This window comes from Lathyrus oleraceus, chromosome 3 (assembly GCF_024323335.1).
Source record: "Lathyrus oleraceus cultivar Zhongwan6 chromosome 3, CAAS_Psat_ZW6_1.0, whole genome shotgun sequence".
In the NCBI taxonomy this organism is placed as follows: domain Eukaryota; kingdom Viridiplantae; phylum Streptophyta; class Magnoliopsida; order Fabales; family Fabaceae; genus Lathyrus; species Lathyrus oleraceus.
This window is the reverse complement of record NC_066581.1, coordinates 242,889,198-242,915,365: the sequence shown is the minus strand read 5'-3', so window position 1 is coordinate 242,915,365 and position 26,168 is coordinate 242,889,198. Positions and strand designations below refer to the sequence as shown.

Here is a 26,168-nt window from a genome sequence, read left to right as displayed (position 1 = left end):
AGGTTACATTATAGGTCATTTTTGACCTATACCATTGAACAAGTGATTTTTCTAAACTTCAAAAATGCATAACTCTATCATTCTAAATCCAAAATATGAAATTGGTGACCATTTTGAAGGTCTTTGAAATAGATACAACTTTTGATGAAGACACTTTTCTCATTTGAAGCTCACATAAAACGTCAAGCAAGATGGAATATTGAGATATATGGCTTGACACTTAGAAATATTTTCAACATGTTGAAATTTCCAAACATTCACCTCAAAATTCTCCATGTTCCAAGCTCCAAATGAAAACGTGTTGAACATCAACTTGTTCCCATTTATCCAAGCTTTCCAAAGAACCTAAGTTCATGCATTTTGGATGAGGTTTGCTAGGTCTGCGCATGGCTTTAACAGGGCTGCATAATTGGAAAGAATCAAACTTCAAAACTTCAGTTCACATTGCCTTGCCAATCAAGCTTCCATTCAGACTTCAATTGGAATCATTTTGGACCTTTTTGCATTGCATCATGGGCCTGCACATGCCCATGCACTTGTGCCACCCACATTGCTAATTTTGGACAGATTTTGAAGTGTGCAAATATCATTCCATTTGGCTACAAATAGCATGCTTCTGAGCTCATTTGAAGAACCTTTTGCACGCCAACTTTGCCCCCCATTGAAACCCTCTCATTCTAAAGGAAAACCTGAGAAATTTCAATTTGAAATTTGAGTTTGAATCTCAATTGTTGGAGATTCAAGAACTCAAGGATCCAAAGCCTTGCAACCTCTCTAATCACTTCCTGCTAGCTTCTCAAGTGTGATCAGATCGTGTTTGGAGCAAGCAACATCAAGAACTGCATAACATTAAAGGTAATTTTCAGAAAACTTCATCTCTTTGATTCTCTCTCAATTCTACTCAATTCTCTTAAATATTTGGTTGTCTGAAGTCCTACCAATGTAGACAAGAAGAATGAGTTGCTTAGAGGTCAAATCGAAGCAACTCAGTTGACATACCTCAAAATTCAACTCCTCATATCTTTCTATATATGTGGAGTTAGTTAAAATTGAGGTCAGATTCATGCTCTACGTCATTTTTTCTTTTAGATTATGTCCTCCTTTTTCATTTTCTTGATGGTGATGAGCGAACCAGTATGGCCAGGGTCATCGGAAAAGATGACCGACCTTTGGACTCCGGCGATGCACTGGAAGTGTTCAGAGCCATTGATCTGTTTTAAAATGTTTTAATCTCATGCGTCCATTGTGATTACCAAGCCTATGTCACGTTGACTGCAGTGCATCATGAAACACGCGTTCTAGGCCAATTGATATGCCACCTCAATTAATGAGGGAAATCAGGTGGCTCACGTTTTTTCATATTTTCTGATTTTTGTTTTAATCATTTTATTTTCATTAATTCATATTAATTTTAATATTGATCCAAAAAATATGAGAGTTTCACCAAATAATTTCCTCTTTCATATTCTGAATTAAAATTATTTTTTGGATCATTATTAATATTTTTTATGGTTTAATTGATTTTGTGATTATTTTTAATTGTTTAAAAATACTTTTAAGTCTTTAAAAATTATGAAATTTTTTCTCCAAGGTCCTTTTACCTTGTTTGGCCTATGATAAATCTCATGGCCATTCCTTTGGTGTTTTGATGAGGTTTTAGGAATTTGACAAACCATATTTAATTTAAATATATTATTTTAGTCTTTTTAATTTGAATAAATGCCAATTAATTGTGTTGACCAATTGTGATGACTTGTTTGAGTTTGACTCTTGTTGTTGGGTCTTGGTCAAGGTTGATTTGACTTTGTCAAGTGAATATCATTTGATTTATGGGATTGATGGAATGTACATTCCATCTCCCAAAATGAATGGATGATATTAATTTGGTAAAAGTCCTCCTTTGACCGATTTGAGTTTTGATCCATTCCCCTCCCTCTTCATCTCATTCCCCTTCTTTATGCATTCATCTCATTTGGTCTATGGTATCTCAAAGTTCTAAAGCTAGTTTATTGAAAAATAAACATGAGTATGGATGAGGTTAGGTCACCTCTTTTGCATATTATTTTGGTGTGTGGTATGTTTCATGAGCATAGTCCATTATACTATGTCTCAAACATGCATTAGCACCAAAATTCTACTGCCCAACCTCAAATAGTTGTGACTTCTACATAAGTCCAATTATGATTGCTTAACATAGCGCTAAATTTGTGACACAAAAGGCATAGAATTCTAGTTTGTGAGATTGTAAGTCTCCCCTCTTTCATGGTATTGTATGGAAACTTGGCCTTTTTTCCTTCCTTTGGAAGATGTCTTGGCTCAAGGATTCATGCTTGTGATAAGTGGGTTGAGTGTTCTCCAAAGAATGACTTAAAAATGAAAAGCAAAAGCAAAACAATACTAAATTCTAACTCACTAACAACTAACTTTTAATTTTAAGCCATTTACTTTAATGTCATTTAAATTTAGTCTTTACCGATTTTCCATTATTCATACCATTCTAATTGTTTATGTTAATGCAATTTTCACTTTATCCATTTGGACCATATTGTGTGATATATCTTGTTTGTGTATATTTTGCTTATTTGTGTGGTCTTTGACCATTAATGTACATAATAATAACAAAAACCCTAAAAAACATTTGTGTGGACTGTTGGCTTGATCTTGGACAAATGGACTTAGAACTTAGGCAACATTCCTATGCTAAAGGACTTGGCCAATGCCAACTTTTTTGTGAAACCAAGTGCTTGCAATTTGGAACTTCATCTGATACATCATTCAAGATCCCTTTGAGTTCATCTGCAAAATGATCATTGTGAAGTTGTTATTTTAAACCTGTAACTTGTGGAATTCATCTGTTACATGGGCTAATTTGAAGAAGATCATGGAGTGGCTAAAGCTTGGATGTGGCTATCTTTATTTGATGTCCTTGCTCTTCAAGACTGATATAATTGTGAATTTGTGTGTTTCTTAATTCTAAATGTCCAAGGGAATTTGGGGTTTCTATTGACATTGTTGTCTATTGGATTTCTACCCATTGGTTAGATCTTTTCAACTCTTAACTTTTAATTTTGTACATAGGATTAGTCTCTTTGTATTCTCCCCATTTCTTTAATTTCAAAATCTCTCCCTCGTTTTAAAATTTTCTTTGTTTGAACTTATTTTTGTTTCTAAACTTTGACCACTTTGCAAAAAGATAGAAACTTTGGCCTTACGCCATTGCATTTTCAAACTTCTTTTCTTAAATCAAACTTGTAAATAAACTTAACTATATTTGACTTAAACTTTCAAAAAGCCAAAAAGAACTAACTCATTCAAACCATTTTTAGGCCTTTGTGCCTTTCAAACTTAATTTTTGTGAAAAACAATGCATCCACTTTGAAATTTGTACCACGAACTACGAGGTTTTGATCCCTCATTTTTATGTTGGTACGTAGACACAAGTCCGAAGGTCTTGTCAAACATAAAAAATATAATTAATTGAATTCTTTTCTCATCCCCCCATTCTATTTGTTTGTAAACATCATTCTTGTACCAAATACATATGCGCACAAAAAGGGCTCCCTAGGAGTACCTAGGACACTTTGGGTGCTAACACCTTCCCTCTGTGTAACCAACCCCCTTACCTGTAATCTCTGACATTTTAATAGTTTTGATTTGAAAATTTCTTACTTTTGGGTTTTGTTTGTACTTTTTTCCCTTTTCCCTTGGAAACAATAAAAGCGCGGTGGCGACTCTGGTTTTATTGATCACTACGCCAAAAAGGTTTTTTAACAGCGCATCTTAGACAGCGCTTTTAAAAGAAAGCGCTGTCTAAGGTTAAGATAAAAATAAAACACGGAAAATGTTCTAAAAAAATAATGAAAGCGCTGTCTAAGGGGGGGTCTTAGACAGCGCTTTTAGAAAGCGCTGTCTAAGACCCCCCCTTAGACAGCGCTTTTAGAAAGTGCTTTTAAATATAGACCTTAGTCAGCGCTTTTGAGAAAGCGCTGTTTAAAGTCTTTCAGTTTAAACCACATTTTATTTTCTCTTTCTCTCTTTTGTATTTGTATTAAAACAAACAATTTGTTTTCAACCGCCGCCACCGCCGCCGTCAAACCCCTCTTCCTCTCATTCTCAAACTCCTTCACCTCCAGAAACTTCCACCAACACAAACGCTTCAGATACACCTCCTCCGCAACTAAATTCCCAATTTCCAATAAACCCCCCTCTTTCTCCGCCAATTTGGGGCTTTCTGGAAAAGCCCTAGTTTCTATCGTTCCACCACAGCCAGAACCAGAACAAGAACAAGAACAACCACAATCTTCCAAATTGCTCACTCTACCCACCATTCTCACTCTTGGCCGTGTCGCCGCCGTGCCGCTTCTTGTTGCCAGTAAGTGTTTCCCCTATTCCGCTCACTGCAACATTTTCATTTTCAATTTTATCTATTTTTGTATATAATTGTGTTCTGTGTAGCTTTCTATTTGGATGGTTGGCAAGGAATAGTAGCTACTACCACAATCTTCATTGCTGCTTCTGTTACAGATTGGCTTGATGGTTACATTGCTCGCAAGGTTATTCAATTCATTTCAAACACCACTAACTAACCCTATATTTTTCTTCTATCACTTTTTTCTTTTACTAAATTTGTTGCTTGCAATGCAGATGAGTTTAAAATCTTCATTTGGTGCATTCTTAGATCCTGTAGCTGATAAGGTATTTCTTCCAATTCTTAACTTTTGATGCAATTGCAATTGCATACCGAAAGGCACATGTTAATGAATCTAAAAGTAGAAAATTTGTATTGAAACTAATAATGTTAAACATGCATGTGTTCTACTCAATGCAGCTTATGGTTGCTGCCACATTGGTTTTATTATGTACTAGACCTTTGGATGTTGGTTTGTTTGCACAAGCACCCTGGTTACTACCTATACCTGCCATTGCCATCATTGGCAGAGAGGTAATGAATGCTTATCTGACTTCTAATGCATGCTTTACTAATAAGCTCTTCTTTACATCACTGGGAACTGTGTGAGGGTCCTTCTTCATGTATCACTAAATTCATGCATCTTAATTGTTTTGTATTATTATATTTCTTTATTTTGTTCCATTTTTCATATTTTGTTCTTTGATGTTTTGTTTGTAACGTGTTTATGTGTACTAATGAATGAACTCTTACTACACCAACTTACCTTTACAATTAAACTGGTGTTCACTGTAACAGTCAAAGAATAAGAATTACTAATGATGTTATTTTTCATACTACTGAGTGAACTGGGCCGAAGCCAAGGTGGGTTAGATAATCAGTTTGTGTGTGGGAATGGAGATTTTTCAAGCATTTGATGATCTATTGTTTTAATCTACGGTGCTCTGGGAGCGAAATCTCTGATAGTTTAATTAGGGGTGACATTTTGTTTCCATCTTGTGTATATACCTGTAATTGTATTTTGCTTTGGCATGTTGGTGATGCATAATTAGTATATAATTACCCAAAAGCTTAATTCTCTGACTCACTGAGATCCATATTTATATGGTAAATTAGCCATACTCGTGTATTTTCATTATGCTTTTGAGACATCATACTTTGCCCTGATTTACTGGTTTTGCATTAGTGACCAAATCAGATACCTTATAATTTTTTATTCATGTTATAGATTACCATGTCTGCTGTCAGGGAATGGGCTGCTTCCCAGGATAGTAAGCTTTTAGAGGTCTGTTTCATCTTCTGTACACTTGAAATTGAATTAACTAGCTGGTATTAGCACAAAGTTATGAGCTTATATCATGAAACTTGGTATAATAGGCCGTTGCTGTTAATAACTTGGGGAAGTGGAAAACAGCCACACAGATGACTGCGTTAGCCATCCTCCTCGCCACCCGGGACTCGAGGTATAAGTTTAATTTGTATTAGATTAGAGATTCTATGAAAAGAAAAATTATGTGAAAAAACTCATTCCTTAAACGCACGGGCTTATACTTCAGTTATCTTTTATCTAATAACTTGCTCTAAACTACAAGTGCGTAATGCTTAGTCTTGTTTTCAGCTGCCATCAACTGATGGGATTTTCTGTATTTTCTCGAGTATCAAGGTTTTCTAGTTCACGTGAAAAGAAAAATAACAACTTGGCATATAATAACATTTTTTTTATCTTCCAAGGTTTGAATATAGTGGAGCAATCACTCTGGAAAGTTGTTCCTCATTATTTGCGTCGAGTCAGCAATGCTTTAAAGAAGGTCTATCATTTTTACTTCATGGTCAATTAGCTGCATTTAAATAAAATGACAGAATCCCAAACAGGAAAGTCCGGTTTTCAGAAGCTTTTAGAGCCACAGCTTCCTCAACTTCCTGGAATTGCTCCTTATAGAGTTGTCTTGGGAAATGTAAAGGATAAGGTATTGCTTCAGATTGATTCCGGTGATGAGTACTTGAAATCACATATTTTCGGTTTTGATATAGCAACTCGCAATTTGAGTTTAAAATCACCATTCAAATAAATGCATGAAATTTGTGTGTTCAGCTTGAGAGGAGCCGTGGACGGTTAGAACTTCTTCTTGAGGATGTTGCATGCGACTACGATCCTTTGGATTATTATGAAACTGCTGACCAACTTTTGGAACCTCTGCTTCTCTGCTATGAATCTCTGGTACTCTTTCTCATTCCCTCTTTTTCCTGAATGGTTTGTCCACACTCCACAATTGCTATTTAACCTTCCGTGTCTTCAGCAATCATACGGATCCGGGGTGCTAGCTGATGGTCGACTTGCTGATCTCATTCGTAGAGTTGCTACCTTTGGAATGGTTCTAATGAAGCTTGACTTGCGCCAGGTCTGATTTGTATTTGATTTTTATCATTTCTGTAGTAATCAACTATGTTCTGAAACGATCTGTATTACAGGAATCAGGGAGACATGCTGACACGCTTGATGCAATCATAACGTATTTGGATATGGGTACTTACAGTGAATGGGATGAAGAAAAGAAATTAGATTTCTTAACCAGAGAGCTGAAAGGGAAGAGGCCACTAGTTCCTGTCAGTATAGAGGTGAGACAGTTAAGAGTTTTCACTTTTTATACAATGTACCGAGTCTTGACCAGTTATATTACCACCATTGTGATATTTCTAATTTACCGAGGCCTGTGATCTATTCAAAGTTCTTGCTATTTCTGATTGGTATCTTGATTTTTTTAGGTCCCGGCTGATGTTAAAGAAGTCTTGGATACATTCCAAATTGCTGCTGAACTAGGGAGTGATTCACTTGGAGCTTATGTGATCTCTATGGCCTCAAGTGTATGACTAATTGCTTATGGCTACAACTTGTGCTAAATCATTAATCAATCCTCAGATCCTTCATTTTTCTATCTAATTATTAATGAAATTTTATCCACTTTTTCTTGATTGTCAGGCAAGTGATGTTCTTGCAGTTGAGCTTTTACAAAAGGATGCACGGCTCGCTGCTACTGGAGAGTTGGGAAGAGCATGTCCTGGTGGAACGTAAGTAGGAAACCTTAAGTCGAACTTATTTATCTTTCAATTTGTGTGATCGAAATGGTGCTTTAGATGAAAAATTACTTGTCTATTATGTTTGTTTTGTGAATATTTGAATTTTATGACGTGTTTACAACAGGTTGCGGGTTGTCCCTCTATTTGAAACCGTGAAGGACCTAAGAGAAGCTGGTTCAGTTATCCGGAAACTTTTATCAATAGACTGGTACCACGAACACGTCATTAAGAATCACAACGGTCATCAAGAGGTACCTTTTTAATCCGAGGTGTATTTGATTTTATGTTACAGTTATCATGTGAAATTCATTTGATAGTGTTGTAAATTTGTATATGCAGGTTATGGTTGGATATTCTGATTCTGGTAAAGATGCTGGACGCTTCACTGCTGCATGGGAACTTTACAAAGCTCAGGAGGATGTTGTTGCTGCTTGCAATGATTACGGTATTAAAGTTACACTGTTCCATGGCCGTGGAGGCAGTATTGGCCGGGGTGGTGGCCCTACATATCTGGCTATTCAATCCCAGCCACCCGGATCTGTGATGGTAGGTTATACATTTAGCTTTATCATTGTTAATTTTTTTTCTTTCTAAAAATGTTCTGCTTGATGCGAAGGTTAAGAGGGGACGCGGTTGTAAAATTTTCCCATGGTGCATTGCAGGGCACACTTCGGTCTACTGAGCAGGGAGAAATGGTAGAGGCCAAGTTTGGGTTACCACAGATAGCTGTTAGACAACTTGAAATATACACAACCGCAGTACTACTCGCAACTCTTCGTCCGCCTCTCCCACCAAGTTGTGGTTGGATTCATAGAATCTGACTACGATTGGAGTTTTGGACATTTGAAAGTCGTGGAGCGTTGGTGTATGCTAAGGACAAGTTTCAAGTGGATTTTTATTGTTGTACTTGAATTCCAAGTGTTTTGAATTAGGATTGTAATGTGAGTGTGGGAAATGAATGTATGAATTGGGCTAAAGTCGTAATGTTGTAATTGTAGTGGTGATTTTGTATGTATGGAAATGGTGGAATGAATTTAGTTTAATGAAAATGTAACGAATATATTTAGAAATTGAATGGTTGTAAAAAGCGCTGTCTAAGGGGGGATTAGAAAGCGCTTTAGGCAAAAGCGTTGTCTAAGGGGGGGGGCTTAGACAGCGCTTTTTGAAAAGCGCTGTCTAAGGTATACCTAAAAAAATTAAAATAGGAGGGTCTTAGAAAGCGCTTTTGGCCAAAGCGCTGTCTAAGGGGGGGGGGGGCTTAGACAACGCTTTTAAGATTTAAAAAAGCGCTGTCTAAACCTTTAGCAGCGGAGGTTTAGACAGCGCTTTAAAGCGCTGTCTAAGGCTAAAAAAAGCGCTGTCTAAGGTCTTGTTTGTTGTAGTGGATCTCTAGCTTGTCAATAGCTTGATAGTTATACTCCTAATGGAGTTTTAGATCTCATTAATGTGTATCTTGATAGAAGCCAAGTTGACTAAAGCTTAATGGTGTCAGACCAGGTTTGATCAACTCAATTTGATTGAAGAGAAGAGATTGACTGCCATGTGTCATAGTCAGTTATATCAACAAAGAATGAAGAAAGCTTTTGATAATAAGGTCAAGCCTCGTATGTTCCGAGAAGGTGACCTCGTGCTCAAGAAGATCTTATCTTTTAAACCTGATTCTAGGAGAAAGTGGACTCCTAATTATGAAGGCCCATATGTTTTTAAGAGAGCCTTCTCAGGCGGTGCATTGATTCTTACAACTATGGATGGTGAAAAGTTCAGTCGTCCTGTGAACGCCGATGCAGTCAAGAAATACTTCGCCTAAAAAATAAAAGAACAACTCGCTAAATTGAAACTCGAAAGGGCGGCTTAGGCAAAAATGAGCGTCTCAGTGGATTGAAAACCCAAAAGAGCGATCCAGGCAAAAGTTAGAGACATAAAACAGAAAAATTTATCCCGGTAGATTGAGCACCCCACCTTGGGGAAATCTAGGAAAAATTAGGGATTATGGCAAGTATCTGCATTCTACTGGTCCTGATCTTTGAGGCGGTTTTGAACAGTCATTTGGTTCTGATTCGTCATTCTCAACCGAAGACTAGAGCACAATGGATTTCAAAGTTGGTAGGAAGAGTAGTGGTCATTGTATTCAATGTAGTCATTTTCCATGTAAATTACCATTTTTCAAACTTTGTACAAGTCCATGGAGTCCCACCATTTGCGGACTACCATTCTACTAAATAAAGTTGAGCTTTTATCCAATTATTTGTCATTCTTATTTGTTTCTGTTTAACAAAATTAAATTTTTATGATGATAATTTTGAAATAAATAAATCAATGAATAATAATTTTTTTCTGAAATAATAAAACATTTACTTTAAAAACATCAATTTTAAAAAAGGAATGTTAACAACAATTTAAGAATGGTAAGTCTTGATGTGTGAAGCATTATTATCTTCCCCAAGCAGTTTGTTAGTGATCTTACCTCCCCAACAGTTCGTCATTCATCTCCAGCATGGTTGATGAGTTGCTCCCCCTAAGCAATTTATCATCCCTGGTAGAGTTGATGTGTTGTTTCCTTTGTAGTTCATCATTACCCAACTGAGCCTTTCATGTTTTTACATCCTCAATTTGTATATTGGTAAGTGAACCCTGGATCTCCGTGGAACCTTTATTTGGTTTTCAGATCTCTAGCATACCTTTATGTGGTTGTTGCATAGCCCTGGCAGTTTCTCCCATGCATGAGTCTGTAGATCCGACTGATATATTTGGTACCTCAGAATTTGTTTATTTCTCAATCTCCAAGAAGAGTCTGATGACTGTTGTTTTCCTTTTAAGGAATTGGTTGCTAATTTGAATCCTTGTATAACCTTTGGTTTGTCCTGACAGATTGTTAAATCCCCAGTAGTTGCCTGGTTCCCCATTCAGGGTTTTACCTATTATTGTTAAGTGGATCCCCAACAGAGCTCCATCTTCTGGTAGAAGATCTCCTCATTCTAGACAGTGTTTTATTCTGAGAAATATTTAATGTAATCGTCCCCTGTAGGGTTGCCCCCATTTGATATGGTGTTGACCTAAAACTTCCCATAATGTTGACTTATTGCTTTGAAGTATATACATATCCCTCAGCTTTAGACGTGGATCCTCAACAGGTTTCCCTTTATCCTCAGCTTTTTGGTTGATATTCCCAGCAGTACTCCCGTTCCCCACGAGATTGCCAAGTTATATTTTCTCCTCTCCCATAGAGTTTAAGTATTTAGGCATGATTTTTGTCAATTTTGACATATCCCTTGGATGTATCTCCTCCTATTTTGAGATTTGAGTTTTGAGTTGAATTTGTTTTCATCCCCGTGACTGCTACTGATATATATATTCTTCATTTCCTATGAGTGCTGAGTTCTTCAACATTTTTGGTCGGATGCATGTTCTCCATGCCTTTCCCCAACCAGAATTGAGCTTTTGGATTGTGATATCTCCAGACTTCTTTGAGTCCTTGGTTGTATGTCATCCCGGGGAATTGGATATATTTGAGTTAGGATTGATATTCTCGATGATTTATTTTCATCCCTAGCAGCTTCTACGTTGGTGTTCCCATCTTGTTGAGATTTGCTGAGTATCTTGTAATGATGATTGGATCTTCATGTTTGTATCCTTTGTGCCTGTTTGTCAGCATAATCATACACATACTCATGCATAAACAGAGCATCATATATTTCATTGTGCATTTTACACATTGACCTTTTTTTCTGACCCCCTTCTTTCGTGATATTATTCCATGTAGATTTGGTGTGTATGTCCTCCTTCAATGTAGAGTGTCATCCCATCAAGCAGAAAGAGTGTATCCTTTCTTCTTCCCCATTGAGTTATTTCCTCGTGGATGATTTTTATTTTTTTTCCTCTCCAGTTCATTATCTAAATGGAACCACTCCCCTTGAGTTGATTCTTGTTTGATCGTTTCTTTCTAGTTCTTACGTGGATAGATCTATTGATCCCCAAGAGTTTATTACCCAGTAATTGGTAATATCTTTCTTGGTGTTGAGTACTTTACCTATGTTTATTTACCAAGTTGCCGATAAAAGTTAATTTACTTCTTTGATTTCTCCAGTGGATTCGTTTTTTCGTTTCCCTAACAAGTTTATCCTTGATATGTTCATCTTAACCGGTGACAAATATTTTTCCTATTCAGTCTTCTACCCAGTAAAAAGGTAGTTGTAAATCCTATTTGTGGTCTTCTACCCAGTAAAAAGGTAGTTATAAATCCTATTTGTGGTCTTCTACCCAGTAAAAAGGTAGTTGTAAATCCTATTTGCGGTCTTCTACCCAGTAAAAAGGTAATTATAAATCCTATTTTCCCCGACATTCTATCCTTGATATGTTCACCTTAACCAGTGACATATATTCTTCCCTTTGAGTTTATCCTTGATATGTTCACTTTAACCGTTGACAAATACTTTCTCTTTGGTCTTCTGCCCAGTAAACCGACATTTGTAAATCCTATTTGTTTCTTTTTCCCTTGTAGGCTATTCTTACCCAGTAACCGGTGATGAATATTCCTCATTTTTTCCTAGCGAGTCATCCTTGATATGTTTATCCTAACCGGTAACGGATGTCCTTATGTTCGAGTGTATCATTTTCCTACCTAGTAACCGGTGGTAGATAATATATCTCCTTTTACTCCTGTGTTGAAGTTTTTCTTCCCCGATTGAGTTTGGGTTCATATTCCTTTGTGGAATCAAAATTCCTTTTGTTTGTTTAAGTAATTCAGCTTCGCTCTGATCTACTCTTTTCCCCTGCAGATATCTTTTGTTGCATTGATGATATCCCGATACATGCAGATTTCTTTCCCCTACAACCAAGTCTTTCCATTGATTTACTTTCATGGAAATCCCCTCTTATCTCCAGCAGTCTTCAAGTCGTAGCTTGGCTTACGCATAAATTTTTATCCCAAGAGTCTCTATCTCCCCAATGCATTTTCCTTATGGAATATATTATGCTCTTGTGGACTTTCAGTATCTCATGATTCTTTTCCTTTGTGGCAATATGTTCCCCACAAAGATTATTTTTTCATTCATATCATATGCATCATGAGGTCTCTTAGGGACCAAAATTTGTTTCTTGATGTTGTTATTTAAGTCCGTTTTACCAAGTAGATACGGAGATTTTAACCTTCACACCCTCAGCTAGAATATCCTTAAATATGGGCAACTGTAAGACCCCAATTTTGACCCTAAGGTCCCTCATGCCATCTCATAATTTGCATTGGCTTTGGGATCACACCTTGGTATCCTCCTCACACCTCTTTCATTGGGTTTGCATTAGGAGAGATCACCAATCATATTTGATTATATCATGCTTTTTTTTCTTTGTTTACTAACCAAAATACCAAAAATATGTTTAGCATAGTTTTATTTCTTTTGTAGGTAGTGTGTGCATCCACTTGTGCCTCATCAAGCTCATATATAGGGTTTGAGACTCTCAGTGCAAGGGATTAAGTTAAAAAAGGTTCACCTTGGTTCCAAGCATCATATATGGATCCCCATGTTCTTCATTTGTCAATTTGATCAAGAGTTCACCAGGAGTTTGAAGCTTGTTTGCCTTGGAAGCCCTAATTCATTGTGGTATCTTGTGTGTCTTCCTCGGCAAGTTTCTTAAACATTTGGTCAAAAATATTAAGGGATACCAATTATAATTCATCTCAAGCATATATGATTCTCCATGATCCCTAAATAGCAAAGGAACTTTAAGTCTGCAAGTTGGTTCAAGGAGGTTGACCAGAAAAGTCACACTAAAGTCACACTACGCCAAAAGAGGGAAAAGAGGGCGCTTTTTTTGGCCTATAACAGCGCTTTAAAGCGCCCTCTAATCTGGCGCTGGCATAGGTAAAGACAGCGCTTTTTTTCCTGGTGAAAGCGCTGTCTAAAGTGGCTCTTTAAGCCCTTTAAGGGCCACTTTAGAGGGCGCTTTTTAAAGAAAGCGCCCTCTAAAGTGGAAACATTTAAGGGTTTAGAGGGCGCTTTTACTGGAAAGCGCCCTCTAAAGTGGAAACTTTTAAGGGTTTAGAGGGCGCTTTTACTGGAAAGCGCCCTCTAAAGTGGAAACTTTAAGGGTTTAGAGGGCGCTTTTACTGGAAAGCGCCCTCTAAAGTGGAAATTTAAAGGGTTTAGAGGGCGCTTATTTTGGGAAGCGCCCTCTAAAGTGGGTGGTTATTTAAAATTTTTTTTTAAAAAGCGCTATATTTTTTTATTTATTTTAGACAACATGTATATTGAAGCAGTACACTCAAAACTGTATAATTTGAAGCCCTTTTTCACACATTGCATTCAACAAGCCTTATATACAACAATCCATACATATACAACAATCCACTGATATATAATTGTTTAACTTCTAAAGATTCTAAATATACAACCAATTCATAACTTAAAAAGAAATAAAACTAAGTAGCAAAAGCATCTCTGAGATGTATGTTTTTTTTGCTAGCAGCAGTCTTCTTAGCAACAACCTCTTTTTGTTCAATATCAATAGCATGAACCTAAAATATCATAAAATTAGTTAGGTGATGTATAAGATCAAGAATTAACATTTTCTATGCATAAATATCATATAATTGTGTTTATACCTTTTTTTTTTGATGCAATTGACTCGATTTGCTGCGTAATCCCCTTATATTTTTGGTCTCTTATCTTTTGAAGATAGAATTGATATTTGTTTAGATGGACATGTTCCATTGTCGTAGAGGGATACTTTCAAATATCCAGCATCATCATCTACGCGAATGAGGCTTGACGACAATGGAACATCTCCATCTAAACAAATATCAATTGATACTTTCGAGTATCCCTTGCCCCTTGCACGAATGATTGACTTCATAATAGCCATTTTACCTGTAATAAAGAAAACAATTAAAATCAGATGACAAATGTAAAAACAATTAAAATCATAAAAGTCATTTTACCTGTAATAAAGAAAACAATTAAAATCATTTGACCTGTACCTTTTTCACTAAGTTCTCTTTCTTTTCTTGGTTGGAATATGTTCTACATGTCTCTTAACAACACGGACGGTTGGATTGATCCAAATACCCTCATTATGATCATTTCTAATATATGAATCATTTGATATAATATTCTCATCTTGATCATTTCTGGTAAACGATTCAATCTCAACATCAATATCACCTTGATCTCCAGTGTTTTCATCAATTACTTTGTTGGAAAAAAGAACTATAGACCATTTCGTACTTTTCGGATCATTGACATAGAACACTTGTCTAGCTTGAGAGGCTAGAATAAAAGACTCATCTTTGTATCCCACCCTATTAAGATCCACTTGCAAAAATCCTGACTTATCCATTCGAATGCCGTTATTATTTTCAACCCACTTGCAACCAAATATAGGAATCTGAAACTTCTCATAATCAAACACCCAAATGCGCTCGATAACACCAAAATACGACAGATTTGCAAATTTGGGGTTTAAGTCCTTCACACTTGATATGTGCATTTCTTCAGCTACCACGGTGACACCACTATTCTGCATAGTACTTTTATCATCTTGTTCTTTGGTATAAAATGTGTATCCATTAATCGCGTATGCGCTATAAGAAAAAACATGGAAACTTGGACCATATGCTAAGCATCTCAACCTTTCTGTTATTGAAGCAGGATCTGAATAATACTTTGAATAAATATGATCCTTAAACCAAGGTATAAAACATCAATTGTGCTCTCGTACTATCCAATTTTCATTTCTATTGGGATTTAAACCTCGGAGAACATCCTTGTGAATTTCAACATACGGCTCAACCTCATTCTCATTGTGCAGAACATACAAATGCACTTGATCCCGTTCGACCCTTGATACTGCCACGATTTTATTTCCAATTAGATTTTTTCCTTCTTTCTTTTCGACAAGCTGAGACTTGGGGAGTCCGATTGACTGAACATTAGACAAATATTCAGTACAAAACTCAATAGCTTCTTCAACAATGTATCTTTCAACCATACAACCTTCTGGTCGACTTCGGTTCTTCACGTACCCTTTTAATATTTTCATATAACGTTCAACAGGGTACATCCATCTCATATAAGTTGGTCCACACAATTGTGTCTCTTTCACAAGATGAACAACTAGATGTACCATTATGTCAAAAAATGATGGAGGAAAAAACATTTCAAGCTCACACAAAGTAATAACGATTTCTTTTTGCAACATTGGTAAGATCGCAGGATTGATCACCTTACTGCAAATTGACTTGAAGAAAGAACACAACTTAGTTATAGAGCTTCTTACTTTTTCTGGAAGAATAGAACGTATACCTATTGGGAGAAAATGTTCCATTATAACATGGCAATCATGGGTCTTTAAACTCTTTAACTTGAGGTCTTTCATAGACACAAGTCTTCTAATATCTGAAGAGTACCCTTCTGGAACTTTAACTTCACTTAGAAACTTACACAATGTTTTTTCTCCTTTCTAGATAGAGTATAAGCAGCAGGAGGTAGATATGTTCGTTTTCCTTTCTTCAAGGGTCCTAATTCAGTTCTTATTCCCATCGCTATCAAGTCCTTTCTTGCCTTAAGGCCATCCTTAGACTTTCCTTGTATATTGAGTAACGTGCCAATAACACTTTCAAATACATTTTTTTCAATATGCATAACATCAAGAAAATGTCTCACATACAAGGACTTCCAATACGGCAATTCAAAAAAAACTGACCTCTTCTTCCACCCACTTTTGACAAGTGTGTGGGCAAAAGGCTTGCCAAACTGAGTATCCAAATCTTTCACCTTTTCAAAAATTTGATCACCCGTCAATATAGGTGGAGCTCTGCCTTGTTCTGTCTCTCCATTGAACGCCTTTCTCCATCCACGGTAGTGATGATTTGAATTTAAGAATCTCCGATGACCGAGAAAGACATTCTTCTGACCAAACTCCAAGCGCTTCCAATCTGTTTTATCTTCACAAATAGGACACGCACATTGACCTTTTATGCTATACCCTGATAGATTTCCATATGCTGGAAAATCATTAATTGTGCCAAACAACATCGCCCTCAAGTTGAAACTTTCTTTCCTATATCCATCATAAACCTCCACACCGGTCTCCCACAAAATCTTTAAATCTTCGATTAAGGGCTTCAAGTACACGTCTATGTCATTCCCTGGTTGTTTAGGTCCAGAAATCAACATAGACAACATCATGTACTTACGCTTCATACATAGCCATGGAGGTAGGTTATAAATCATAATAATCACAGGCCATGTACTGTGTGAGATACTCTGGATACCGTGTGGGTTCATTCCATCAGTAGATAATGCCAAGCGAAGGTTTCTTGATTCTTCTCCAAATTCAGGATAATCATTATCAATTTTCAACCACTGTGGTGAATCTGCCGGATGTCGATACTTTCCATCTATAATTCTTTCATCTGCATGCCAGGTCAAGTGTCTTGAATCGATTTCACTACGAAACATGCGTCTAAATCTCGGAATAACAGGAAAATACCACAAGACTTTTGCTGGAGACAACTTGTTCTTATATCGCGAGACACCGCATTTAGGACACTCATTTAACGATGCATACTCATTTCGAAACAAAACGCAATCGTTTGGACATGCATGTATCTTATCATAGCTCATGCCAATAGAGCACAACATCTTTTTGGTCTCATATGTTCGATTGGGAAGAACATTATCCTCAGGAAGCATATCTTTCAAAAGGGCTAATAACTTTGTGAAACTTTTATCCGACCATCCATTGCCCGCCTTTAAGTTGTACAACTTTAATACCGCAGACAATCTTGTGAATTTAGTGCAACCATCATACAAAGGTTTCTCTGCATCACTTACCAACCTCTCAAACATTTCGGGACAATCCTTAAGATCTCCTTCAAGTGCTTCTGCAATCTCTTCAACTCGATCACAATCGTATGTATTTGCGCCACTATAGTTTGAGGCATAGGTCGTACTATCCCCCGGTTCAACATTCTCGTTACTTTTCTCACCATGCAAATTCCAACATGTATAACTTCGATCAATTCCATGCCTCATTAGATGCGATGTCAACTGAACTGCGTCAACCCGTTTCCCATAACAACAACCCAAGCAAGGACATATCATTCTACTGGGGTCTTCGGCGTGCGCAACGGCAAACTTAACGAATTCTGATACCCCATTCTCGTACTCTCTCGACAATCGATTGGAAGACATCCATGTATTATCCATTACTAATTAGAATAAACAAAAAACAATTTCAGAAGAGTTCAAACACATTCGGACCTAGGTTTCTAATGATACTGGTGTTGACACAAAATCATATGTTCATAGGTCGTATAACCCTAACTACTGGGTAATGTAATCCCATTGCATGCGCTATCATGGTCACTAAAAACCAACCGTCAATTTCCTATTGCATGTGCTATCATGGTCGAAACAAACGTAGCATAGACAACAATAACATAAAACAGAAATTGGGCAAAGCTAAAACAAAGCAATAACATAAAACAGAAATTGGGAAAAGCGTGTACCTTTGATTGGTAGAAGGAGGAAACGCGCAGTAATAATGTAGATCTAACAGAGGTGGAAGGAAAACGCCTTAGAACCCTAACGTGAAAAAGAACGAAAATAACAGATAGTGAAATAATAAAACGCGCAGTATGTTATAATTTTAATGTTTACTAAAGGGGACATTAGAGGGCGCTTGTGGAAAAAAAGCGCCCTCTAAAGGGGGCCTAAGAGGGCGCTTATGAAAGCGCTCTCTAAGGCTTTCCAGAAGCGCTTTATAAGCTGGAAATGCAGATGGACTTATAACAGCGCTTTATTAAAAGCGCCCTCTAAGGGTAACCTTAGAGGGCGCTTTCTAAAAAGCGCCATGTATTGTTGTCCCTCTATCTCCTCCTTATTTTTTCGCTTCACCTTAGAGGGAGCTTTGTTACAAAAGCGCCCTCTAAAGTGCGCTGTCTATTGCTCCTTATTTTTCGCTTCACTTTAGAGAGCGCTTTTGTAATAAAGCTCCCTCTAAGGTGCGCTGTCTATTCCAGTTTTTGGCGTAGTGTCAACTGGTCAAATCTAGGGTTCCCTAGACCCTATCTCCTACAATGTTTTTCATATGAAAATGATTCCAAGATAAAAGTTACTATTTATGAAATTACAAAAAACTTTAATGTTGTCATCAAGAGCTAAGTTTTCTTGGAAAGTCATTTTTTATGGTGAAAGATTATAGGTTATTTTGTTTGTGCCCTAGATAGAAGGTCAAATTTCAAGGACCATAACTTGCTCAATTTTTATTATATGAAGACTATCCAAGTTTCATGATCAATTTAAATATGTATTATCCAACTTTTCTTCTTTGAGAAAGGTGAAATTTCACTTTTAAGGGTATGTACCAAGAGGAAACATTATAGGTCATTTTGGGCCATCATCATTGAACAAGCAATTTTTCTCAACTTCTAAAATCCCTAACTCCCTCATGCAAGATTCAAATGGTGTCAAATTTGTGACCAAATTTAATAGGATTGAAATATATACAACTTTGAAGAAGGAACCAAACTCATTTTAAGCTCATAGCAAAAGTTATACAAGGTGGAAAAATTGGTCATTTGACTTTTAACTTTGAAAAATTTCAACTATGTTTGATTCTTCCAACTTCCACACCAAACTTCATCATGATCCAAGCTCCAAATGGAAAATGTTTCAACATCAAAGTTGTTCCCCTTCATGCTATCTTTCCAAAGATTCCAAGATCACGACATTTGGATTAATTTTGAGGGACTTGTGCATGGGTGCATTGCATGTACCTATTTGGAAACTTTTGTGCTCAATTATCAATCAACTTTGGATGGCTTCATCAAGTGAGTTCTGCATCAAGTGGGCATGAATTTGGACCTTTTGCAATAATCATCTGGGCCTTAATGCATGCCCATGCAACCATGCACACCAAGTTACTAGTTTTGACCAATTATTTAAAGTGTGTGGAAATGAATTCACAAGGCTATAAATACATGTCTACTGCCTCAGAATTGAAAAACCTTGTCCCAAGCTTTCATCTGCAAATTCTCCAAACCTTCATTGATAAAATACCTTGAAGGTTTCTTTGGAAATAGAGTTTTGATTCCCATCCTGTTTTGGAATTGAAACTCCAAGGATTTAAAGGCTTTTGCATCCACATCATCTCATGCAATCTAGTAGAAGTAAGGCCAAGTGAATTGGAATTGAGATCGAGCTTCATCACTGAAAACAGAAGGTGAATTTTCTTGAACTTTCCTTCTTCGATTCTCCCTCAATTCTCCATCATTTCTCTTAATTTTTGGTTGGCTGAAGTCCTACCAATGTAGGCAACAACATTAAGTGTTTTTGAGGTCAAAATGAAGCAACTCATTTCATCCACTTCATTTTTCAATTCCATATATCTCTTTATATCGTGAGAATTGGAAGAAATGGAGGTCCGATTTGTGCTCCCCTTGATTTTCTCTATAAAACTATATGTGGATCTTTCATTTTGGTGAACTTTTCCGTTTGACCAGTCTGATGGAGGCCACCAAAGAAGATGACCGGAGTTAGGGCTCCGGTGATGCGCTGGAGAGATCCAGGGCATCTGATATGGTCAATGGCTTCTAATCTTGACCTTTAGTTTTGATTACCACATTTGTTGCGCATTGACCAAGGTGCACTATAAATTACACGTGCGTGGCGATCATATCTGCCACCTCAACTAATGATGGAGATCTGATGACCCTTGTTTTTTCTATTTTATTTTATTTTATTTTCTTATTATTATTTTAAGGAGCTCATTTTTATTAAATTCATAATAATTTCAATTTTGACCAAAATAATATGGGACTTTCACCCAAAAAATTTAAATAATTTCCTCTTCCATATTTTGAACTAAAACTATTTTTTAGATTATATTTGATATATATTTTTAATTTAATGGTTTTTGAATTGTTTTTAATTATTTTTAACTACTTCTGACTTTCTAAAAATTCCCAAAATTTTTTACTAAGGTCTTTTGACCTTGTTTGACCTAGGATAAATCCCTTGCCCATTTATTTGGTGATTTGAAGGGATTTGAGGTTTTGCCCCTTTTAAAATGCATTTTATTTCATTTTTAAATTGATTTTTAATTGTTTAAATGTTTAAAAATTATGTTGAGCCATTTTGTTGACCTTGTGTTGTTTCATCTTCTGCTTGGCCTTGATCATGGTTGATTTGAACTTCCATTTGATTAATACTATTGGATTTATATGGTTGATGAAGTGTGAACCGCATCCCTCAAAACGAATGGATATTATTGATCAGATGAAATTCCTCCCTTGATCAATTTGGCTTCCCATTTTCTTTTTTCCTAATCTATCATTGACCAATGGTTTCTCTACAAATCAAATACTAGTTGATTCATCAATGACCTTGTGTCAGATGAATCAACACGAGCTTGATTGAGATAGGTTCATCCCATTTTATTTTTGTGTGTGGTATGCTTTAGGAGCTTGGTACTTTGTACCATGTCTCTAAGCATGCATTAACACCAATATTTTTATTGCCTGGCCTCAGATACTTGTAAATTCTACATAAGTCCAATTACGATTGCTTAACATAGAGCTAAATTTGTCCCAAAGGCATAGCTTTTTTTTTTGTAAGTTAGATTGTAAGTCTCCGATTCCTCATGGTATTGTGTGAAGACTTAACCTTTTTTCCATTTGTGAGAGCTAATGGCATACTTGTTTATATATCCAAGTTGGAGCCCTTCTCATGGATGATGTCTTGGTTTATGTCTTCATGCTTTTGAGTGGATGGTTGAGTGTTCTCCAAATAATGACTTAAACAATTGAATCCTTCACTAACATTTCTTTATTATTGTTTTATATTTAAATGTCATTTACTTAATGCAATTTAAATTTTAGTACCTTTATCATTCATTGCCATTTACATTTCATGCAAGATGTTTATGTTTCAGTCATCTTCACTTTGCTCACTTGAGCCATATCTTTGAGCTTGTATATATTGTGTGCTTGTGATTTTATTCCGTTTTTTGGTCTTAAGACCTTAAAATACCTAATAACAACAAAAACCTTAAAAACATGTTGATGGACTGTTGGACCTCTGCCTTTGACTTGATCTGAGCTTTTGGACTTAGAGTAGGCAACTTCCATATGCTTTGAGGACTTGGCCAATGCCATTTTTTTAGACTGAGTTATCTTGGCCAATCCCATTCATCTGATAGAAGCCTTGAGACCCCATTGGTTTATCTGTTACTTTGTCTCTATGCTTAAGCTGTTATTTTGACCTTATTGTTTATATCTGATGATTGTTTCTATGAGTTTGCCACAAGGAATATTTCATCTGATACATTTAAAAACACTAAAGACTGCTTGCTTAGATGTTGGCCATGTTTATTTGATTCCTCTGATCTTTATATTTATTTGCTTGGATGGTTATGCTTATTGCTTACTTAAAAGTCCAAAGGAAATGGGTTTCTATCTGACATTCTTGTCTTGTGGATTGCATCCCATTAGTCAGATCTTTGCAACTCTAAACTTTTAATTTTTGTCTAGGATAGTCTCTTCATCTCCTCCCACTTCTCTAATTTCAAAACCTTCTTTCTTGTGTTTTCAAACTTAGACTTGTTTTAATGGTTAGAAACCTTGGCCTTATGCCATTGAATTTTTAAATATTTTTCTTAACTTGTTAATAAACCTAATCATATTTACTTTAATTTCAAAAGACAAAAAGAACTAACAACCTCATCTAAACCTTTTGTCCATTTTGTGCATCTTTCTCTTAAGCTTTTCAGAAGAGAGCATTTAGATTTGAGTTATCTTTGGTTGAGATGTAATTCTTCTATTTCTATGATATTTGATTATAAGTCTTTCCATTTATTAGGGGTTAGTGGCATACTTGTTGATTGAATCCAAGTTGGAGCCCTCATTCTTAAATGTTGTAAAGCATTCATTATCGTGGATGTTTGATTGAGTATTCTCCCTTTGATAACAAAAGATCTTCAAGCTTTGGTTAAAATTAATGCACCCATTTTTTTGAAATTTTTACCATGAACTACGAGGTTTTTATCCCTCATTTTTATGTTGGTACGTAGGCATAAGACTGAAGGTCTTGTCAAACACAAAAGTATAATTAATGAATTCTTTTCTCATCCCCTCATTCCCTTTTAGCAAACATCATTTTCAACTAAAATACTTGGACACAAAAAATGGCCCCCTAGGAGTACCTAAGAGACTTTGGATGCTAATACCTTCCCTCTGTGTAACCAACCCCCTTACCTGTAATCTTTGACATTTTATTAGTTTTGATTTAAAAACTTCTTATCTTTGGGTTTATTCGTACTTTCTCCCTTTTTCTTTGGAAACAATAAAAGTGCGGTGGCGACTCTGGATTTATTGATGTTGAGTTAACCAATAGCTCAATGGTTATGAATTTACCGCTACATCCGCCATGTAGTTCGGCCCCTAAAAAACTATAACAGAAATAACCCAGTCTTTCCCTATTCCTCCTTATTTTCCTCGCACAATTTTTACACTTTCAGGACTGCAGTTTCACATATGTAACACTATATATAGTTAGTTTTTAGAAGAATTAAGGGTCTAAGTTTTGATATACAAGTTTTGTGCAATTTATTCTTTCATAGTTTTAGGAATATATCACCATCGTAAAAGTAGTAGATTTCTCACATCGGGGAACTACTACACCATTAGTGTTTAGGCCCATAATTTGTGTAAGGGTCAATAACGCGTCAGTGTGAGACCATTACCCGATCAATAAAAAATGGATCTTTAATCTCTAAATAGAGCGACAATGCTTTAGACATTAATTAGTACTTAATAGTTTTCAAAAAGTATTTCAAAATTTATACATGTGGAGCGACAACACAACATTTATGGTTTTGCGCGTTGGTATGAGACTAGTGTTTTTAAACTAATATTTCCTCCTGAAAAGTATTTTAAACATAATAAACGCCAAGAGTTTATTGAGTCCCAGAGGTACACTAGAAACCACATTTTGGTCTCTCTTACCTAATTATTTTCCGAGATTTATTTTATTTTTATTAATTTTTAGTTTCCACCCTATTTTATTGTTTTATAACCTTAGATAAACATATCATCAATAGATAATGATAAGGTTGATTATTAGTCTCTGCGGGTTCGATATCTTTTAAAACTATGATTGGTTCCATGCACTTGCAGAATAGCCCCATCATATATGAGGAAGCAATTAGAGGAATTAAGTATTATGACCTTGAAGGAATGAAGAGAAAGGGGTGCATTCAAGTAATCAATAATTAATATCGTCTCTTACGACATTATATGGGGGATTCCTTGAAGAGAAAAAGGATTCAGAATCTTATCTAGAAAGGTAACATTGATGTGTGTTTTATTCAAGACTCGAAAATAAAATCTATGAATGAGACCATCACAAAGATTTTCAGGGGAAACAATAATATTAATTGGTCTACTAGAGGAGCAGAAGGTTGGTTATTAATCTTGTGGAAGTAATAATGTTTGTCTCCTCTCTTCAGTTTCTCTGGTGATGGGTATCTTGGTTTGGGCGCATTGTGGAAAGAATTGGTTTGCTACATGTTAAACATGTATTCTTCTTATTGTATTGTTAAAAAGAGATAACTTTGGGAAAAGCTAATTTATTTAAAAGGCATTTAGGAAGATGTGTATTGGTGTATAGGGGGGACTTCATTGCTACTAAGAAAGCGGAGGAAATAAAATGGATGAATGTTGATTCTAGGCTAAATAAATCTATAGTTCAACGATTTTATTGATTTGATGAACTTAGTAGACGTTCCATCTGTTGGAAAGTGAATTACATGGTTTAGTGGAGACGTGAGCTTGATGTCAAGAATAGATAGATTCCTTTTGAGTCATTGTCTGATTAATAGATGGAGTATTTTTTGTCAGAAGATAGGTGATCGAAATATTTCTGACCACTTCCCTATTCGGTTGAGATTTTTTTTTTTGAATTGGGTACCTGAACCGTTTCGGTCCTTAAATTGTTGATTTAATCATCTGGACTTTATTTTTTTGATGTGAAATAGTGGGAGTCTATGGTGGTGGAAGGTACTAAGGTGTTCTTTTTAAAAGATAAATTCAAAATGTTAAGATACAAATTAAGAAGGTCGAATATAGAGGTTTTCGGGTGGATCGATTTGAAAATTGATAATGTAGTCAAAGAGTTAAATCAGGAAAATAGTTTCTTGAAAGTACCGAGGGAGGGATTTTAAGCAAGAAGAAAATATCCATAAATTTGTTTTGGAGCAACTTGCATCTCAAGGAAAGTTTATTGCGGGAAAAGTCATGGTAACTTGAATTAAGGAAGGTGACCATAATGCAAAGAAATTAAATGGTATGCTCAAATCTAGATTGAGGAAAAATAATTTTTTCAGTGTAAACTCCAGTGAGGGTAGAGATGAAAGTGTTGAAGGGGTTAAAGAGGAGGTGATGATGTTATTTGAGGATAGATTCACCGAGGCTAGTTGGAATAGACCATTTTTAGAGGGAATTTGTTTCAAGGCGTTTGAAGAGGTGGAAATGGATTCTTTGGATGAGGAGTTTAATTTGGAGGAACTTAAAGAAGCAGTGTGGGAATGTGTTAGGGAAAATGTGTAGGGCATAACAGTTACAATTTTATCTTCATCAAAAAAATTAGGGGTTTGTTGAAAGTTGATATTTTGAGTTTATTGTTTAATTCCATAGGAAAGCTAAACTTCCTAAGGCTATTTATTCCCTTAAATTATCAATTAGTTTTCAGTTGAGACCAACTAAGTTCCTATATACACTATTTATTGTCGGTGAGAACAATTTGGACTTCTATATTCTCTAATTGTTTTCAGTTTGAACAAATAGAGTAACCAGTAGACTCAGAAGAGACCAATTATTATTAAAATAGAATGACCATTATTAATAAGTATAAGATGAGACATTTTGGTAAAATTAATAATTTGTCAATTAGTACTAGAAGACAAAATATCAGTTGAGATATAGTGTGGTGGTAAAGAAAAGAATAAATGGATAAGAGAAGAGAAAGAGAGTTATCAGAAAGAGAAAAGTAGAGAAAAGGAGAAAGAGAGAGAGAGAGAGAGAGAGGAAAAATAAGATATCCATGGAAGACACCATCCTAATCATCATCATAAACACCATGATTTCATCTCATCTTCTTACCCAAACTTCATCTCAATTTCATCTTATTCTTCTACAAGGTCAGTTCCATAGATATTTAGCTTGGGGGGGGGGGGAAGAAGCATGAAAATATTGGTTTAGGGGTTTCTGTGTATTGAACCATGAAGCTATTGTTGTCCATACTTCTCTTTGCTTGATGCGATAATACATGTTTTTCTTAATGTTTTGTGATGGATTGGGGTTTATGTTATGGTGTTGATTCTTGAAGTTTGTTTGTTGTTTCATGATGCTCATGCTGGTTAAGTTGTTGGAATGGATTGGAAATGGTTAGAGTTGGAAAAGAGGGAAGTTTTAATTTTTCCTGCAACCAATAGATTGTCTTCCCCCCTTCAATGACATGAATTAATTCCTTGAAGAATGAAAATATCCCACCAATGGGGGTTGAACCCGAGACCTCCTTGTCTTGCTGCATGCCTTAACACTAAGCTAACGCTTTTGGTGTTTAATACTTGTAAAATTAATAAATGTTAACCGAAATCTTGAATTAAGTTAGATTGTTAGATAATTTGA

The 26,168-nt window shown here is 35.9% G+C and overlaps 2 protein-coding genes across 2 annotated transcripts; both read left to right on the top strand.

Moving 5' to 3' along the window:
- Positions 1-4,071: 4,071 nt before the first annotated feature.
- Positions 4,072-5,926, top strand: LOC127130663 (CDP-diacylglycerol--glycerol-3-phosphate 3-phosphatidyltransferase 1, chloroplastic; the record flags this gene model as incomplete). Its single annotated transcript, XM_051059634.1, has 6 exons — positions 4,072-4,372; positions 4,456-4,553; positions 4,645-4,695; positions 4,829-4,942; positions 5,637-5,693; positions 5,786-5,926. Coding segments are annotated over 6 exons (729 nt in total), but the record flags the coding sequence as incomplete, so codon positions are not given.
- Positions 5,927-6,261: 335 nt separating this feature from the next.
- LOC127130662 (phosphoenolpyruvate carboxylase 4) lies at positions 6,262-8,092 on the top strand. The gene is made up of 8 exons (XM_051059633.1): positions 6,262-6,375; positions 6,501-6,626; positions 6,706-6,807; positions 6,878-7,024; positions 7,172-7,270; positions 7,386-7,474; positions 7,608-7,734; positions 7,823-8,092. Exons 1-8 carry the CDS (start codon positions 6,262-6,264, stop codon positions 8,075-8,077), a joined length of 1,059 nt encoding a protein of 352 aa, XP_050915590.1. The 3' UTR covers positions 8,078-8,092.
- The last annotated feature ends 18,076 nt before the right edge of the window (positions 8,093-26,168 follow it).

Coding starts and splice junctions, on each gene's coding strand:
- LOC127130662 (XM_051059633.1), top strand. CDS start 6,262: ATGACAGAATCCCAAACAGGAAAGTCCGGTTTTCAGAAGCTTTTAGAG. Junction 6,376..6,500: donor TGGGAAATGTAAAGGATAAG/GTATTGCTTCAG, acceptor TTGTGTGTTCAG/CTTGAGAGGAGCCGTGGACG. Junction 6,627..6,705: donor TTCTCTGCTATGAATCTCTG/GTACTCTTTCTC, acceptor CCGTGTCTTCAG/CAATCATACGGATCCGGGGT.